The following is an 18,951-nucleotide window of genomic DNA, read 5'->3' on the forward strand; positions in this document are numbered from 1 at the left end:
TAGTGGCAAGCTTCTCAAGTGTTCTTTTACAGTTAATCAATTTTCGGTTGCAGCACTCTTTAGGAACGCACCACTAAAAAACACTATTTTATAGAGATGGTCTGGAATATCTAATAATAGAGCCAAATGCTTGGCTATAAGTGAAATTATAAGAGCCAAGTCATACAATAGTTGTTTCTTATTTGGCTATAAAAAAGTTTTTTTTTATTATTATGTGATATTATGTCTTACTTCTCTTTCCTACTCCTTCTCACATACACTATTGTTTGAGCCGACAAATGTCTATGCTTTCGTGCCTAGCTTGGTGCTAGAATAAGAGCCAACCTCTCTTATTTGTCCTCTCTTCTCTCCTCTACATGACTAGCTTGGCTATAAGTTCATTATTATACTTGCTACTTATTCTTAACATAGTAAGACAATGTAAGACGACACCTCCTAGATTATCATCTCTGCCATATCAATAGAAATAGAAATAGTTACTATCACTACCAGCTCATCAAAACGGTGAGAGGAAGTGGCAAGATAAGTCAACATCAATGTCTCACAAACACTAGATATGTTGATCATGGTTTACATTGGCTTTGTTGGCCACAAATAGAGTAAAATGCATGAGTGGTTTTTAAAGTTGTCTTGAGTAATCGTTCAGGTCCTTAATCTCTAAAAGGGCAATGCTAAGGTACACTTTTTACCTAGAAGAAAGTAATATCTCAAATAGATCTGAGCCATTGATTTTATGAGTTTTATGAATTAATTAAGAAATTAAAAATCTAGGAAAACAAATAAAACTTCTCTCACTTCCCATAATGACGTGAGTAAACATGATAGGGAATCCTTCTGATTCTTCTCTAATACTGTCAGTAACACATGATTTTATGGGAGCAGCCAGCTTGACATGTTTTAAAATATGTTTCAAAATCTTTTACACTCATATTTTAAATCTTATTTTCACAATTATAATTTGTTCTACTAAAATAATCAATAAAGCAAATAGGTATTGCATTTGTTGTCTTCAAAATCAAAGTTGATATTAGTATATAAGTATAAATTCGAACTATCCATATTGGTATTGAAATTTGAATTAAACTCCTACTTAATAAAAACATGCCAAAATACGATCTCGAAAAAAATTAAACTAAAATAGGGTAAATAGTTCAAATTCAATTTCACACGTTTTTGATTTGAATCTACTCACGGTCTTAGGCATGCACACGCACATGCAAATCACTGAGGTTAGCATGCATCAATCAAATCAAGAAAAAAATTATTTATATCTAAACTTCCCTTAATTGTCTTATTTTACAAAATAAAAAATATGTATTCCACATATTACCTCCTATCATCTAAGTCTAAAATGAAATATGGATACTGTAATACCTTACCAAAAATATGCAATAATCAACCCGCAGAGGCCAAAGAACACTTCGAACCATGACGAAAGATAGCCAAACGTTACCGCAATACCTATGCTTGTTCGCCGCGTCCCTGCACTACACGCAACCCCATACATGCATTGTGCGTATATATATACACTATACACGACACATACCTCAAGGACCTTTTTATCCCCTTTTAAATGTGCCACGATAGCATTACACTTTCCCCATCATCCATATGTCGTTGCTCTCGTTTGAAGCAACGGAGCTTATCCGTTGTTAGTCCGTTACAACCATCCGCCGGCGCCAAAACGGCCACTGGATCCAACCAATGCAATGCAATCTATAAATTCCCTTGCACGGGGGCATGGTGCTCCACACACAGCCAAGTATAAGACTCCCTTGCATTTTTAGCACACCAGCACAGAAGCAAGAGAGAGGTACTCCATAGAGCAGAGATGGCGAAGCACTCGGCTGCCATGTGCAGCCTCCTAGTGTTGGTGCTGCTCTGCTTGGGCTCCCAGCTGGTCCAATCCCAGGTCCTCTTCCAGGGGTTCAACTGGGAGTCGTGCAAGAAGCAAGGTGGGTGGTACAACTACCTCCGGGGGCAGGTGGACGACATCGCCGCAACGGGGGCCACGCACGTCTGGCTCCCGCCGCCGTCGCACTCGGTGGCGCCGCAGGGGTACATGCCCGGCCGCCTCTACGACCTCGACGCGTCCAAGTACGGCACCCACGCGGAGCTCAAGTCACTGATCGCGGCGTTCCACGCCAAGGGCGTGCAGTGCGTCGCCGACGTTGTGATCAACCACCGCTGCGCCGACTACAAGGACAGCCGCGGCATCTATTGCATCTTCGAGGGCGGCACGCCCGACAGCCGCCTGGACTGGGGCCCCGACATGATCTGCAGCGACGACACGCAGTACTCCAACGGGCGCGGGCACCGCGACACCGGGGCCGACTTCGGCGCCGCGCCGGACATCGACCACCTGAACCCGCGCGTGCAGGAGGAGCTCTCCGGCTGGCTCAACTGGCTCAAGTCCGACCTCGGCTTCGACGGCTGGCGCCTCGACTTCGCCAAGGGCTACTCCGCCGCCGTCGCCAAGGTGTACGTCGACAACACCGCTCCGACCTTCGTCGTCGCCGAGATATGGAGCTCCCTGCACTACGACGGCAACGGCGAGCCATCCAACAACCAGGACGCCGACAGGCAGGAGCTGGTGAACTGGGCGCAGGCGGTGGGCGGCCCCGCCGCGGCGTTCGACTTCACAACCAAGGGCGTGCTTCAGGCGGCCGTCCAGGGCGAGCTGTGGCGGATGAAGGACGGCAACGGCAAGGCGCCTGGGATGATCGGCTGGCTGCCGGAGAAGGCTGTCACGTTCGTCGACAACCACGACACCGGCTCCACGCAGAACTCGTGGCCATTCCCCTCTGACAAGGTCATGCAGGGCTACGCCTATATCCTCACGCACCCAGGAACTCCATGCATCGTAAGTCCCCAACAACCCTATCACCAATTAAGAATTCTTAACCATGAACTCCAGCAACTGACACTGTCCTTGCATCTGTAATTCAGTTCTACGACCATGTTTTCGACTGGAACCTGAAGCAGGAGATCAGCGCGCTGTCTGCGGTGAGGTCAAGAAACGGAATCCACCCGGGGAGCAAGCTCAACATCCTTGCCGCTGACGGCGATCTCTACGTTGCCAAGATCGACGACAAGGTGATCGTGAAGATCGGATCACGGTACGACGTCGGGAACCTGATCCCCTCAGACTTCCACGCCGTTGCCCATGGCAACAACTACTGCGTTTGGGAGAAGTCCGGTCTGAGAGTTCCAGCGGGGCGGCACCACTAGACCCGTCCGTTCACTACAGATATTTTTTTTTTGATCAGGTCTATTTAAGCCTGGAAAAGAAATTTAAGAGAGGCTAAATAAGTAGCATACGATTCTATCAAGCTTCTTTCAGCAAATTATTGAAAGAAGGTTCTAAAGTTTGGATGTATTATTGTGGTATGGGAATTTTTGTAACCTCTTGAAATGGGGAAACAAAGACTATTCTTATTAAGCTGAAACTCCCGGTGATGTTAGAGCATCTCCAAGTGCTTGGCTAAAAATAGTAGCCAAATTCTAATGTTTAGCTATTTTATAAAATAGACAACTTCTTAAAATAGAAGAAGTCCACAACAGCCTTGCTATCAGATAGCTAGTGTCAGTGGTTGGCTATATATGGCCAACCAAAATCAAGGAATAGCAAACTTTCTATTTTACAAAACTAAATAGCACATCTGTTGGAGCCTATTTTTCTGTTATACAAGTTCTAAAAAGCCTTCATAATAAGAATAGCAAAGTTGTTGGAGTTGCTCTTAGAACCCTTTTCTTGTGCTTGTCTAGCTGCCACCAGAATCTCAGCATGGCCAAAAATAGGGATGAAAACGATCGGAAATGATCAATAGGAGGCCAAATCACTTTTAGGCCTTGTTTACTTGAGAAATTTTTTGCAAAATTACTACGGTAACTCTTTTGTTTGTATGTGACAGATATTGTCCAACCATAGACTAACTAGGCTCAAAAGATTCGTCTCGTAAATTTCGACCAAACTGTACAATTAGTTTTTATTTTCGTCTATATTTATTTAATACTCCATGTATGTGTCTAAAGATTCGATGTGACGGAAAATCTTGAAAATTTAGGGTTTTAGGGTGGAAGTAAACAAGGCCTTATTTCCATATTTTAGATCACTCCAATGCCAAAAGGCCGAGAATATGGAGAAATCTCTCTCCTCATCTTTTTCCCATTCTGGAAAGAAAGAGAGGGAAAAACACCTAGACAGGCAAATAAATAAGGCACAATTTCCAAAAACAATATAGCGCCTCCCAACTACTGTTGATGTCGCCCTCCCACACGAGACCGCCTCAGTCTTCCTCTGTTCTTCTAACCGACGATGGACGTCATTACTTAAGCCCTGCTAGCTACACTCTGAGCAAAGAAGAGAAGGAAAGCATGTTTGAATGTCTTAGCAGCATCAAGGTCCCATCTGGATTCTCCTCCAATATCAAGGGAATAATTAATGTGCCAGAGAAGAAATTCCTGAACTTGAAGTCCCATGACTGTCACGTTCTAATGACGCAATTGCTGCCGGTCGTTTTAAGAGGAATTCTACCTCCACACGTACGTCTAGCCACCGTAAAGCTATGTGCATTCCTCAATGCAATTTCTCAGAAGGCAATCAATCCAGAGCAACTAGCTACTCTGCAGAATGATGTCGTTCAATGTCTCGTCAGCTTTGAGTTGGTGTTCCCTCCATCCTTCTTCGATATCATGACACACCTCCTAGTTCATCTGGTCAAAGAGATTCGTATTCTCGGTCCTGTGTTCCTACACAACATGTTCCCCTTCGAGAGATTCATGGGTGTCCTAAAGAAATATGTCCATAGTCGTTTCCGGCCAGAAGGAAGCATTGCCAAGGGCTACGGAACAGAGGAGGTCATAGAGTTCTGTGTTGACTTTATTCCAGACCTTGACCCAATTGGCATTCCTGAATCTCGACACGAGGGCAGACTCAGCGGAAAGGGAACACTTGGGAAGAAAACATATATTGGTACGGGAAACGATTACTTCAATAAAGCACACTACACAGTTCTCCAGAACTCCTCATTGGTGGAACCATATGTTGAGGTACACAAAGATTACCTACGGTCCCAGTGGCCCGGGAAGAATGAAGCTTGGATAATGCGTCAGCACATGGAAACTTTTGGCGATTGGTTGCGCAAAAAATGTCAAGGTGATGAAAACATTGATGAGCAGCTTTATTTGTTGGCCAGGCAACCATCATGGCATGTCCTCACATACAAAGGGTACGAGATAAATGGTAACACATTTTACACAGTTGGCCAAGATAAAAGGAGCACCAACCAAAATAGTGGTGTACGCGTGGATGCCACGGATCCAAATGGGAACAGACAAACATATTATGGACGCATAGAAGACATATGGGAACTAGTCTATGCAGCTAATTTTAAAGTTCCTTTGTTCCGGTGCCAATGGGTGAAGATGACCGGAGGTGGGGTAACAGTCGACAAGGAGTATGGGATGACAACCGTGGACCTTAACAATAGTGGGTTCAAAGACGAACCATTCGTCCTTGCTGCAGACGTGAGTCAGGTGTTCTATGTCAAAGATATGTCTACGAAACCAAAGAGAGGAAAAAATGATGACCACTCAATCATCAATGAGCCAAAGCGCCACATTGTCCTTTCTGGGAAAAGAAACATTGTCGGAATTGAGGACAAGTCAGACATGTCAGGCGATTACGAATTCCGCCCTTCATAGTCAACAAAGACCCAAGCATTCTGTTAAACAATGAGGATACTCCATGGTTACGGCAGGATCATAACCAAGGGTCATACGTCAAGAAGAAGTTCACTGTTGTGTCGGCTTGACTTTGTATGAAACTATATTTGAGAATTGTGAATTTTGATGTGTGTAACAAACTTTGTATTCATGACTTTGTATTCATGACTTTTCCAATTGTTAGAGATCATCAAATGCAAAATTTGTCATGACTATATGTGTCAATTGTGGATTTTCAACTACACCTTCCCAAAACTTTGTCAAATGCAAAAATGGTCTATATATGAAATGTAGATTTTGATGAGTGGAACAATATTGGTATTCATGACTTTTCCATTCGAGACCATGTAGGGTTCCGAAACCGCTGCGTGGCTATGAGTTCTATGAAAATTCAAAATTCAGTGGTTCAAACTTTTCCAAATGAAAAGTTGACCATTAGACAAAATGTAGAACTTGATGAGTGTAGCAAACTTTGTATTCATGACTTTTCCATTTGGGACAATCTAGGGTTCGGTCAAAGGGTGTGTTCATCAAGATATATATTTTTATATGATTTTTTATTTGATGAAAATTATACCCAACTAGCATTCCTAGTAATAAATAACAAAAATAAAAAGTTTTACGTCAATATGATGTGAAAATAAATTTCCAGTTCATTGGATATAGTTTTTGTAAATTTATTGGAATAATATATTTTTGCATTAACAAAATACTAAACATTTCTTACAAAATCATTGTAAATTATAAAAATACAATAAGATATTTAAGTTTAAAAATTTTCATGTGTACATTAAAACAAATTACAATATATGTCACTCTTTAAAAAACATTATGCAAAATATTTAATTTACTATACAATTTATAATATAAACTGTATATATAAAACAATTGAAAAACCCTAAACTAAAAAAATGGGCCTTTAGCACCGGCCCATAGTGGGAACCGATGCTAAAGGGTCCTGAAAATTTCAGGACCCCGCCCGAGCCCGCCTAGGACCCTTTAGCACCGGTCCGTGGCTGGAACCGGTGCTAAAGGGTCCCTTTAGCACCGGCTGGTAACACGAGCCGGTGCTAAAGGGTGACCCTTTAACACCGGCGCGTAACACCAGCCGGTGTTAAAGGCCCTTTAGCACCGGTTCCAGCCACGGACCGGTGCTAAAGGGTCCGCCTCTATTTAAGTCATGGGCGTCCTGGATCTGAGCCGTTCGTCTTCGTCTTCGTCGAGTTCATCGTATCCAGCGCCGCCGCCCGTTCATCTGCCCGCGCGCGACCTCGCCGATCTCCAGCGCCGCCGTCTCCAGCGCCGCCGCGGTCAGCTCCGGCCACCAGCGCCGCCGCCGCGACCACCATCTCCACCAGCGCCGCCATCTACGTCTCGATCTCCACGCCCGGCCCCGCGCGCGTCCACTGCAATGTATAATCCAAAACCATATATATACATATATATATATATATAATAAATACTCCACTGCAGTTTATATATATAAAATAAATAAATGTTATGAATTATATGTCAATCACTTTGCAATTTTAGTGATTTCTATATATTTGTACACAAAAATAATAATTAATGAATGCTAGCTAGTATATATATTAAGTATATATATATACACACTAAAAAATAATGCATGATGTTAGTATTTTATTCTAGTAATAGTTTTTAGTACATTAGTATAAGTGTAGTGTTGACCTGTTATAAATTATATTATGCTAGTATATATTTGTAATATATTAATATTATTCTTGTATTATTTTGTAGTATTATTTTTTTAGTATATTATTTGTAGTATTATTTTTTAGTATATATTTGTAGTATATTATTCTTGTATTATTCTTGTATTATTATTTTATTCTTGTTTTATTCTTGTATTATTCTAGTGTATTACTAGGCTTAAGATTCTAGTATTATTTTTTAGAGCACTCCAACACTTTTATTATTTTTGTAGTATTCTTGTAATATATATTCTTGTAGTATTTTTAGTATATATTTGAAGTATATTATTCTTGTATTATTCTTGTATCATATTTTATTTCTAGTGTGTTGTATATATTATTGTTTGTACTATTATTCTTGTATTATTCTTGTATTATATTTTATTTTGTAGTGTTTTGTATATATTATTGTTTGTACTATTATTCTAGTATTATTCTTTTAGTATATTATTCTAGTGTATTACTAGGCTTAAGATTCTAGTATTATTTTTTAGAGCACTCCAACACTTTCATTATTTTTGTAGTATTCTTGTAATATATATTCTTGTAGTATTTTTAGTATATAGTATGTATGTATGTTCTATTTTTTTATATATGTATTATTTTTTGTATGTATGTATATTATTTTTTGTACATATACACACATATATATGTAATATTTTTTGTATGTATGTATTATTCTAGTATTGTTTTTTATTCTAATGTATTACTTGGCTTAAAAGATCCTAGTATTATTTTTAGAGCACTCCAACACTTTCATTTGTAGTAGTATTAGTGTATTTCTTATCTTATATAGAATATATATATGTATGGTTGCAGACATAGAAATGGCTGACCGTTCTCATGATGATCCTGATTATATGGAAGCTGCCATTCAAAATATAATCGACGACGGTAGTCAGTACTTCGTTGATTACCACGACATCATGCAAGGCAATCCTACTGAGCAACAAGAGGGCAATGCCCCTGAGCAACAAGAGGGCAATGCCCCTGAGCAACAACTTGTCGTGCAACAAGAAGAAAATACTGGCGAGGTATGTAAATGTAAACATATATAAATAATGCATCTCTTACATTAGGTTTTAGACTTATTACTTGGTTATTAATTTAGTATTTTTGTTTCTATATGTACGTGTAGCCTTCTGGATCGACCTCTACGGGGAGAAGCGTACCTCTACGAGGGCCAAAGAAGCCGTTGGAGGGCCGCTATGTAATCTCTGAGTTTGAGATAGCTACAGGCAGACCACTTGGTGAGCATGCAAATAAATATGTTAATCACTGTGGATATCTTGTGAGAGATCAAATACCGATCAGTTGTCGTGAATGGAGAGAGAAGCGAGGTGCTCCTGAGATCAGTTTTGTCTCTGATCGTGACAAGGAGTTAGTTTGGAAAGCCGTCACAGACGTTTTCACCTTCGACACCAACGATGAAGAGTTGAAGGTGCGAATTTATGACTGGACTATGAAGAAGATGGCAGTACTCTTCCAGAATTGGAAGAAGTCTTTGTACAATAAATATGTCAAGAAAAACGAGACTCCAGATTTCAACCTCAAGCAATATGTAAAGCTGAGGGCCTTCTGGGATGACTTTGTGCAGTACAAAACATCAGAAGAGGGCGAGGAACGAGCCAATAGAAACAAAGAGAATGCCAGTAAAAAGGCATACCACCATCATATGGGATCAGGTGGTTATTACAGTGTTGTTCCCAAGTGGGACCGAATGGAACAGGAGCTACTTGCTAGGGGGGTCACACCCGAGACAATAGCAAAGAATTGGAGCGAGCGCTCCAAGCATAGGTTCTACGGTCATGGGGAAGCGTGGACCCAGACACCGGGGCGCTAGTTTGGGGCCAAGAAATCTCTAGAGCAGCAGAGAGACTAGTCCGTGCACGAGAGGCGGTTCAGTCTGGTGAGTTCAGGCCTAACAGGGAGAAGGATGAACTCACCTATGCGCTTGAAAATCCTGAGCACGGTGGGCGTACAAGAGGCTATGGGGCAGTTCCGTGGCTGCAATCATTCCAAGCCGATCAAGATACCTACAGAAGCCGCCAGAGAAAGAAGGATGAGGAGGCAGAGCGGATCCGCCGCCTGGAAGCTTTTGTTCTGCAGTCACAAGAGCGCGAGAAAGCTCGTGAAGAATGGATGCAGGCAGAGATTCAAAGGCAAGTGCAAGCAGCACTTAGTCAAATGACGAAAGGGCAAGGTACATCACAGCCTGAGGTCAATGTTAGCCCCCCAGGCCAGTTGAAAAGCAGCTGCGCATCCACGGAAGTACCAACCATTCAGGATGACACGAAGCTACACTTCCCCGTGGATGATGTCACAGAGGCTTTTACTACCTGTGAGCTGCATGTACCAGATGGGAATGCCACCAAAAAGGTGGCTATCGCTGTTGTCAACCCTATCGACCGAACGGGCACTCCAAGAATCCATAATCGACCAGTACCTGGTGGATATGCTAGCGTCTCGGTTGATAGGGTTGAGAAAGGTTGTGGCAATGTGCCACTAGACATAGAAGGGGGAGACGGAGAGAAGACCTTAGGTGAAGCTGAGAAGACATTTATTTGTTGGCGCAAGCGCTTCATAATTATTCCTCAACATAGGTTTGTGTGTGATTTTACTTCTTATATTATTTATTATGTATTGAAATTTAAAAAAAGTTTACTCACAAAACTTGTAATTGTTTTCTTTGCAGGGACTCCTCCAACCTAAGTTCAGTTCTCTCCCCAGCGCATCATAGTGCTGCGGGCGGTGACAATGCTGGATCTCCTCCAACACCTGCGGCGGCCACACCGACCCCGCCACCGCCTCCACCACGGTCTCCACCTCCTCCACCGAGGTCTCCAACTCCTCCACCGCGTTCTCCAACTCCTCCACCGCGTTCTCCAACGCCAAAAAGATCGGGCCCACCCCCTCCACCGCCTGCACCGCCCTCTCCAAAGAGTGCACGGTCGGTCCCCTCGCCTCCAAAGCGAGGTAGTAAGAAGCGGTCCGTCCAAGAAGGACCGAAGTCATCGGTCCCACCTCCAAAGAAGGCTGCCTCAGCAAAGAGAGCTAAGACGCCAGAAAAATTACCTTACGAAAAGAGTGAAGAGGAGGTAATTGCTACATCTAAAGCTGAGGTCCAACAATTTTTTGATAAAATAAAGGAGGAAAGGAAAAAACGGCTTAACCCAGAAAAGCCGTACTTTTATGTGAAGCCATCGGAACTGAGGCAGAAGGTGGCGGACCATCAAAAGAAGCAACGCGAAGCTCAGAAAAAGCCAGCACTTTCGGACTATGAGCGGTCTCTGGTCAAGTCTTCACAGCCTACTAAGAAGAGAGTAGGAAAGGGGGTCCCACAGCTCGGAGAAGTATCAAAACCGGTGCCCCCTTTGATTGTGCCAAATCAATACGGCTCAAATGAAGACTTGATGCCAAAGAAATCCTTAGCGTTGTCTGAGCTAGACTCGCTTGAGAGTTACTTTGGACAGAGCGGTTTAAATATAGAAGAAATTACCGCCATTCTTGGATGCCATACATTTGAAAAAGCCGAGGTAGTTGATCAATGGAGGGCAAGATATGAACCGGGCAGGAGTCTATTCGACCCTAAGCGTTTACACGAGCTCGGCACACAAATGTTTGCAATAAACAAATGGTGCATTGAGGCGTCTAAAAGGGGAGAGAATTGGATTTCTGTTCGTATTAGACAACATCACTACTTCCGTGGAGATGACCTCATATACGTGCAGTTCGAAGAATTGCACCAATTATGCCACCTCGACGCTCTTGACAAATCTCTTGTCAGCTGCTTTTGTCTGTAAGTATTTTTCCTTTTTATTATACTTCTAACTTCTTTAATTACATGTATATAATCCTTACACACTTAGGATTTGTATGTATATATGCAGGCACCAAATGAGAGAGCTCAGAATGAGAAATGACAATAGTATTGGGTTCGTTGACCCTTATATTGTTTTCAAGGCTCCGCAGGCAGTGTGGACAGCAGATTATGAGACAGAAATCTGCACCAATCTTATGAGGTTCTTTGTAAACCAAAAAGAAAAACAAAAAATACTCTTCCCCTTCAACTTCGAGTGAGTTATATAGTTATTAAGTGCATGCATATTTTATTTTACATTATAGGACTGACCCTATATATGTGTGTGTAAACAGCTTTCACTGGATACTCATGGTCATTGAAATTCCCAAGAACCGATTGATAATCTTTGACTCAATGAGAAAACCACAAGAAAATTATCAACAAATGGTAAACGTTATTCAAAGGTACGTAATGTCGATCTCAGCTACAAAAATATCATAATATGACTCTGTAATTATTAGTTCACGATCCACAATGGCTGTGTATAGGGTTTGGGAAAGATTCATTGACCGTGAACATCTCAGTGGATGTAAAGCGCCGCTTAACATAATACATCCACAAGTAAGTTCTACTAGCTAACAAACTTTCGCTAACTTTTAGCCTTCTTATTGTCGTGGTCATGAATATTTATATATATATATACATCGTACAGTGGTGTTTAAGACAAGAAGGGGGGAACAATCTATGTGCATATTACGTGTGCAAATTCATGATGGCACAAGTCAATCAAACACCCACAGAGACGCTCAGAGTACGTTACATGTCTCTTTTCATTATCTCCTGAATTATATTGAATAACTTAGATAACTAATACCTTTTTTATTTATTTCAAATTAAAGACGGAATGGCTGAGGGAAAAGGTCCTACAACAAGACCGAATCAAAGCTATCCAAGAGACGATAGCAGGATTTCTCCGCGACCAAGTGATCAATCCAAACGGCGAGTTTCACTTCAACGGCAACGAAACTCTTATACCAAACAACGATGATCATTTGTATCGTTTGTAGACATTGGGAGAACAAACTCTATGTATATATGTGTTACGAATTTTGTACATATAAAACTATATATATATAAAGCTTTTTACATATATATTTAATTTTTGATGTGGTCTATTCATTTTATTATAGGCAAAGCTTAACTATTAAGCTTAGCCTATAATTTTCATTTATATATGCTTAATATGCGTGTAATATAAATATATTATTGTATCAGCAAAACATGTATTGAAAAACCTATTATTATATATTATATATAAACAATAAACAGAACCGAAGAAGTGAACCAAAAAAAAAAGAAAAAGAAACCCTTTAACACCTGCAACGTGGCAGCCCTGGCAGGACCCTTACCAACCGGTGTTAAAGGGGGGCTTTAGCCCCGGTTAACGGAACCGGGACTAAAGGGTGGGCCTTTAGTCCCGAAAGGGTAGCACCGGCTCGGGAACCGGGGCAACAGGCCCTTCCCGACCGGTGCTAATGCCCGAACGTGTGGCAGTGAAGGTCATGCAGGGCTACGCCTATATCCTCACGCACCCAGGAACTCCATGCATCGTAAGTCCCCAACAACCCTATCACCAATTAAGAATTCTTAACCATGAACTCCAGCAACTGACACTGTCCTTGCATCTGTAATTCAGTTCTACGACCATGTTTTCGACTGGAACCTGAAGCAGGAGATCAGCGCGCTGTCTGCGGTGAGGTCAAGAAACGGAATCCACCCGGGGAGCAAGCTCAACATCCTTGCTGCTGACGGCGATCTCTACGTTGCCAAGATCGACGACAAGGTGATCGTGAAGATCGGATCACGGTACGACGTCGGGAACCTGATCCCCTCAGACTTCCACGCCGTTGCCCATGGCAACAACTACTGCGTTTGGGAGAAGTCCGGTCTGAGAGTTCCAGCGGGGCGGCACCACTAGACCCGTCCGTTCACTACAGATATTTTTCTTTTGATCAGGTCTATTTAAGCCTGGAAAAGAAATTTAAGAGAGGCTAAATAAGTAGCATACGATTCTACCAAGCTTCTTCTTTCAGCAAATTATTGAAAGAAGGTTTTATTGTTTGGATGTTTCTGGCATATGAATTTTGTAACCTCTTGAAATGAGGAAACAAAGACTATTCTTATATTAAGCTGAAACTACCGGTGATGTTAAGAGCAACTCCTCGTATAATTATCTTAAAAAGCCATCAGATTTGAGTTGTGATTGATGGAATTAACACATTTTATTTGGTTGTTTCCTTTTTATCAACGTCAATTGTGATGCCAAAAATTTTCAACATGAAAATGTTGAAGAGTGACTCGATGAGCTTAGGGCTATGGTGAGGACATGCTATGATGGCGAGGGATATACCACTATAGGGGAAAGAGCGGCCTAGGATTGAAAGTTTGAAACTGGTTGAATGACGAGCCTTTATATGCGGGTGGAGTACGAGGTATTGGACTGGGCGAGGAGTCCTCTAGCTTAGTGCGAATGCTCGGTGGAGGGGGCATATGCTACCCCCTCCCACGAAATCCAAAGTTTTATTATTCTTATGTGCATGTCAAGACTTCAATGTTTGGTTTGAATATATAGCTCTTGTGCATTTGCATAAAAGTCCAATTGTAACACAAATATATATATACCATTATTTGTTTTCCATACTTGGATTCTTTATTCATTGTCCTTTTATATATTTTGATGGACCTAGACCATTATAGTCTGAACCTATAAGATGAATATGATATTTTATATCCATTACTATGATTCAAAGAGTTGATTTTCTTAACGTTACTTACGGTGACACACCAACTTTTATTTAGGTTTTTTTTCCCGACGCACAGGAAACGAGCTAATCTCTTTGTTCTAAATTATAAGTTACTTTGATTTTTCTGTTATATCTATTTTGCTATGCATCTAGATATAATAATGTGTCTAGATATATAACAAAATGAATTAACCAAAAAAATTCAAAACAACTTATAATTTAGAATAGAGAGAGTACTTTTTATTTATTTTTTATTTTTATTTTAATTATTCACTGACAATAATATTTCTGATATCAACTAAGATTTACTAGAAATGTAATAAAATGTTATTGTCGCTACATTATGAAATGCTATTGTTTAAATTTATGACAGGTCATGAAGATAATAGTTTTTTTTAAAAAAATACCACTTCATGTGGTATATGGTACATCTTAATATTTCTTTTCTATGATTTAATTAAACCTACGATAATTTGGTTTAAGATGGACCATGTTCCCCGAAGGCATTGGTAGCCGCCGTGGACGAGCCACGTCACCAAAATCCCCATCCTGCTTTGACTTTTCCAATGCTGTATATCACTCCGGTCCCTGTCAGTGAGGTCAGCCTCTAGAGCATCATCTGCAATTCTGCATATGCCAAGACGTCAGCACCACTCCCATCGCGCACGGGGCCGCGCACTAATCGACGGCCCGCCCGTGCCCGAACCGGATCTTTTACGACCCGGAGCTCCTCGCATCCACACGTTTTCCACAACCCGGAGGGAGATTCTGGAAATAGAAAGAGCATGGACCAACCAGTCTCGTTCCGAGCTCCCACCTGGCGCCGCTCTGTATCTGACTATCTGTGCACCGTGTCGCCGTGTGGCCGTCGATGGCTGTCAACCTATATAAGCGCCTCCACCCGCAACTTCCCGCTTCAGTTCAAAACGTTCAGACACACTCAAACTCCAAGCCCCTCAATCTCGATCGACCTCGGTAATGACCAAGAAGCTCATCTCCGCCATGGCCGGGAAGCAAGGTTTCAAGGAGCAGCAGTTCAATGATCAGAGGAGACAGCAGGCTTCGATTCAAGGAGACGACATCGCCAAGAGCCTGGTGGGGTTCGGCGGCGGCGGCGGCAGGCTGATCTCCCATGAGCAGGAGGACGCCATCATCGTGGCGGCGCTGCGGCACGTGGTGTCCGGGTACAGCACGCCGCCGCCGGAGGTCGTCACGGTGGCGGGCGGCGAGCCGTGCGGGGTCTGCGGCATCGACGGATGCCTCGGCTGCGACTTCTTCGGGGCGGCGCCGGAGCTGACGCAACAGGAAGCAGTGAACTTCGGCACAGGGCAGATGGTAGCGACAGCTGCGGCAGCGGCGGCCGGAGGGGAGCACGGGCAGAGGACGCGGCGGCGTCGGAAGAAGAACATGTACCGCGGCGTGCGGCAGCGGCCGTGGGGGAAGTGGGCGGCGGAGATCCGCGACCCGCGGCGCGCGGCGCGCGTGTGGCTGGGCACGTTCGACACCGCGGAGGAGGCCGCCAGGGCCTACGACTGCGCCGCCATCGAGTTCCGCGGCGCGCGCGCCAAGCTCAATTTCCCGGGCCACGAGGCGTTGCTGCCGTTCCAGGGCCATGGCCATGGCGGCGACGCTTGCGCCACCGCGGCGGCGAACGCCGAGACGCAGACGACACCGATGCTGATGACGCCGTCGCCGTGCAGTGCAGACGCCGCGGCGGCGGCGCCGGGAGACTGGCAGCTGGGCGGCGGCGTGGACGGCGGAGAGGGAGACGAGGTGTGGGAAGGTCTGCTACAGGACCTGATGAAGCAGGACGAGGCGGACCTCTGGTTCTTGCCATTTTCCGGCGCTGCATCTAGTTTTTGAGCTCTTGTACTGTACACACAAGCGTGCAGTGGTTACTGACAGGATCTCAGCTAGACTGACTAGCATTCTTTTTGTAGCATTGAACTAATTAAGCATAGCTAGTTGGTTCGTTGTAGGTGGATTAATTTGGAAGAGGGGTGGCATTCTTTTGTTGTGTATTGATTCGTGGAAAGAGATTTTTTTCCCTCTCAATGAATTGACTTTGGAAACTGTGTTGATAGACTGAACATTTTTGTACTCTGGCTGGTGAGATTCTTTGACGAGTTTACTGCTTATCCATTGTACTCAGTATTTGGTTAAGAAAACATACTGAAAAATCGTTTTTTTATAAATAAAAACTAAAAAAAAAATCATTGACCGAGCCATATATAACTCGTCAGAGGGCAAACGTCCTAGGTCAAAACAAACATGGTAAAGGAAAGTTGGAGTCGGCCTTGTTTAGTTCCCAAAAAATTTTGCAAAATTTTTCAGATTCTCCGTCACATCGAATCTTTAGACGTATGCATGGAGTATTAAACATAGACGAAAATAAAAACTAATTACACAGTTTGGACGGAATTGACTAGACGAATCTTTTGAGCCTAGTTACTCCATGATTGGACAATATTTGTCAAATACAAACGAAAGTGCTACAGTGTCGATTTCCCAAAAAAATTTGGAACTAAACAAGGCCTAATTCGTTAAATTTCTTTCTTTCATCTGGCATCCTGTACTTACCTGCCTTTTTGTTTAACTTTCTCATCCTTGCTCTCAGAAATAGGAGTTTATGCCAGATGGCACTCGTTTAAGCATTCTACTACTCTCTTGCGTTGCGCCCTGAAAGAAAAATCCTGTGACGGGTTACCAGTGGCGATAGTGATAGGGGCTTTTGCTACTGTATTTTATCGAAAAAAGGGGAGAAGAAAGGCTGTGGTAAACAAGAAAACGACGGGCCAACCGCGAGAGTGACGAGTGGAAGCTGCGAGTGCGGGCGGGCGGGCGGGCTGGCGGCTTCTCGTCAACTCGTTTCCAAGGACCGAGAGCGAAGAGCTTCTAGTACTCGTCACAGCCAACCGCCTGCCGCTGCCGCTGCCGCTGCCGCTGCGCCACCAGGCCAAAACCACACGCCCACACCAGCGGGCAGCGCGCGGCGGGGAGCAAATAAAAGAAAGGTCAAGCGAAGCGCCCACGGGGGGATTTCGCTTTCTGCCGCGGGTTTCCGGATAAGCGCCAGCAGCGGTAGCCGCGCGCCGCCCGCGGCTGCAGCTGCTGCGTCGTGCTGGGTCCGCTTCGTCAGTCAGACGAAAGCGCTCGTGCTCTGCTCTTGGACCTTGGACGGGACGCCGCGGGCGGGAAGCGGTATGACTCTCTCACTTACCAGCCCGTTCGCTGGTTAAGTTTTTGACTAGTCTTTCAGCCATGCGCTACACAAGTCTACCAGGTTAACTTTCTACGCTTCTCAGCGGCACCACGTATGACTTGTCCACTCGAATAGTGGGATGGTGTGTGGAATGCATTCCCCCCCATCTAATATCTACCGCACTTTTTATGCTCGCGGTTAGTTAGTCTCTAAGAAATCTTAGATTCAAGGATTCTGATCCAAACTTTGATCAAATATTTTCTCAAGTTTGTTCAAACAAATTTCTTGAGATTTCATGCCAAACTTTTAAGTAAAACATCAGTCAACTAAAATCACATATACTCTTTTTTTCGATTAAAAAACAGCATATACTCGATTCGTAGTAAAACACAAAGGCAGATTATTCTCAGTTTGATGATCTACCATATCAGAAAGGTAAATTATAAAAATATATTTCATAAAGTAACTATTTTGATGCTTACTTGATATAGTAAGCATCGTTATTCTTTTCTTTGAATTTAGTCAAAATTTAAGTAATTTAACTTAGAACAACTCAAAATCCAGTATGAACGAACCTAACATCGCTCATCGGTTGGGAGAGCTTGCACTACATTTCTTCATTGAAGTTGAGGTTCTTCTGGCACAGGAGGATGGAAATGACGCTACACATGCACCTTAGTGGGATTGGTCCACTTGCTCCATCGATGACCGTAGAGCTTATCGTCGGCTATTGGCATTGCCACGATGATCAGCATTGCCATCAGCACTTGTGCCACCTCCATTGCATGATTCTCCATCACAGCCTTCTCCTACTAATCGGCGATCACCTCAGATAGATTGTCAAGCTAGGTCATCGTGGTCAGTGTCAGCCACCTCCATCTCCACCGTGGGGTCGCACTAGACGTTGTCGTCAGCCACCACAGCCGGAGCCCTCGCAACTCTAGCCTTCTCAACTATGAATTCTTCATACGGCAACACTTACCGCACTGAGAGCAGCGCTCGTGGTACCAGGGTGGAGATAGGGGGTGGACAAGCGCCCATGCCCCCTATGAATGTGAATTTTCCAAAAAAAAAAACTTATTCAACATTGTTGCCCCCAAATATTCAAAAAAATCAACTTTATGTTTCCGCCCCTGGTACGACACCACACGCTTATACTTGCTCTCGCACTCCTTGCCACTACGGTTTGGCGTGGACTTGTTTTCCTGTAGCCACGTGTCGCTGGCCTTGCACACCTGGAGGCACATGCGAATCGAACAAAACTTAGTGCGATTAAATTAGATGGGTGGAAATAGAATGTCGATTTTATTTTCTTTTGCTGGATTTTAATGTTATTATTAGATTGAGTGTCAATGATTACAAATACACAAAACACAATTTAGTTATCTTATTACAAGGATACTCTATTTAGTCAATATATATGTTTTAAAAAATCAACTTATTCATTGCTATAATATACGTTAATTAATTAATTTATTTATGTATGATTGAAACAATTATTTGTACTTTCATTTATTTTATGCATGATTCGAACAATTAATTTCTATAGATTTTGTGACCGTCCCGGTTAATAAAAAAGCACCACCTCGTAAATTTATTTGTGTACTAGTGATGGATCGTTGGGTGGTGGCTCCATCACTACATACATCACGGTACATCCTCCTAAGTATTCAAAGGAAGTGTCCATGAATTGCATTATTGTTT

At 43.1% G+C, this 18,951-nt stretch overlaps 3 protein-coding genes across 3 annotated transcripts; all 3 read left to right on the plus strand.

Moving 5' to 3' along the window:
- Positions 1,756-3,455, plus strand: LOC8083215 (alpha-amylase isozyme 3C). Its single transcript, XM_002460287.2, has 2 exons — positions 1,756-2,863; positions 2,950-3,455. Exons 1-2 carry the CDS (start codon positions 1,832-1,834, stop codon positions 3,229-3,231), a joined length of 1,314 nt encoding a protein of 437 aa, XP_002460332.1. The 5' UTR covers positions 1,756-1,831; the 3' UTR covers positions 3,232-3,455.
- On the plus strand, positions 12,777-13,311 carry LOC8083216 (alpha-amylase isozyme 3C). The gene is made up of 2 exons (XM_002460288.2): positions 12,777-12,851; positions 12,938-13,311. Exons 1-2 carry the CDS (start codon positions 12,777-12,779, stop codon positions 13,217-13,219), a joined length of 357 nt encoding a protein of 118 aa, XP_002460333.2. The 3' UTR covers positions 13,220-13,311.
- Positions 14,950-16,135, plus strand: LOC8083217 (ethylene-responsive transcription factor ERF109). Its single transcript, XM_002460289.2, has one exon. It carries the CDS (start codon positions 15,024-15,026, stop codon positions 15,906-15,908), a length of 885 nt encoding a protein of 294 aa, XP_002460334.1. The 5' UTR covers positions 14,950-15,023; the 3' UTR covers positions 15,909-16,135.

This window comes from Sorghum bicolor, chromosome 2 (assembly GCF_000003195.3).
Source record: "Sorghum bicolor cultivar BTx623 chromosome 2, Sorghum_bicolor_NCBIv3, whole genome shotgun sequence".
In the NCBI taxonomy this organism is placed as follows: domain Eukaryota; kingdom Viridiplantae; phylum Streptophyta; class Magnoliopsida; order Poales; family Poaceae; genus Sorghum; species Sorghum bicolor.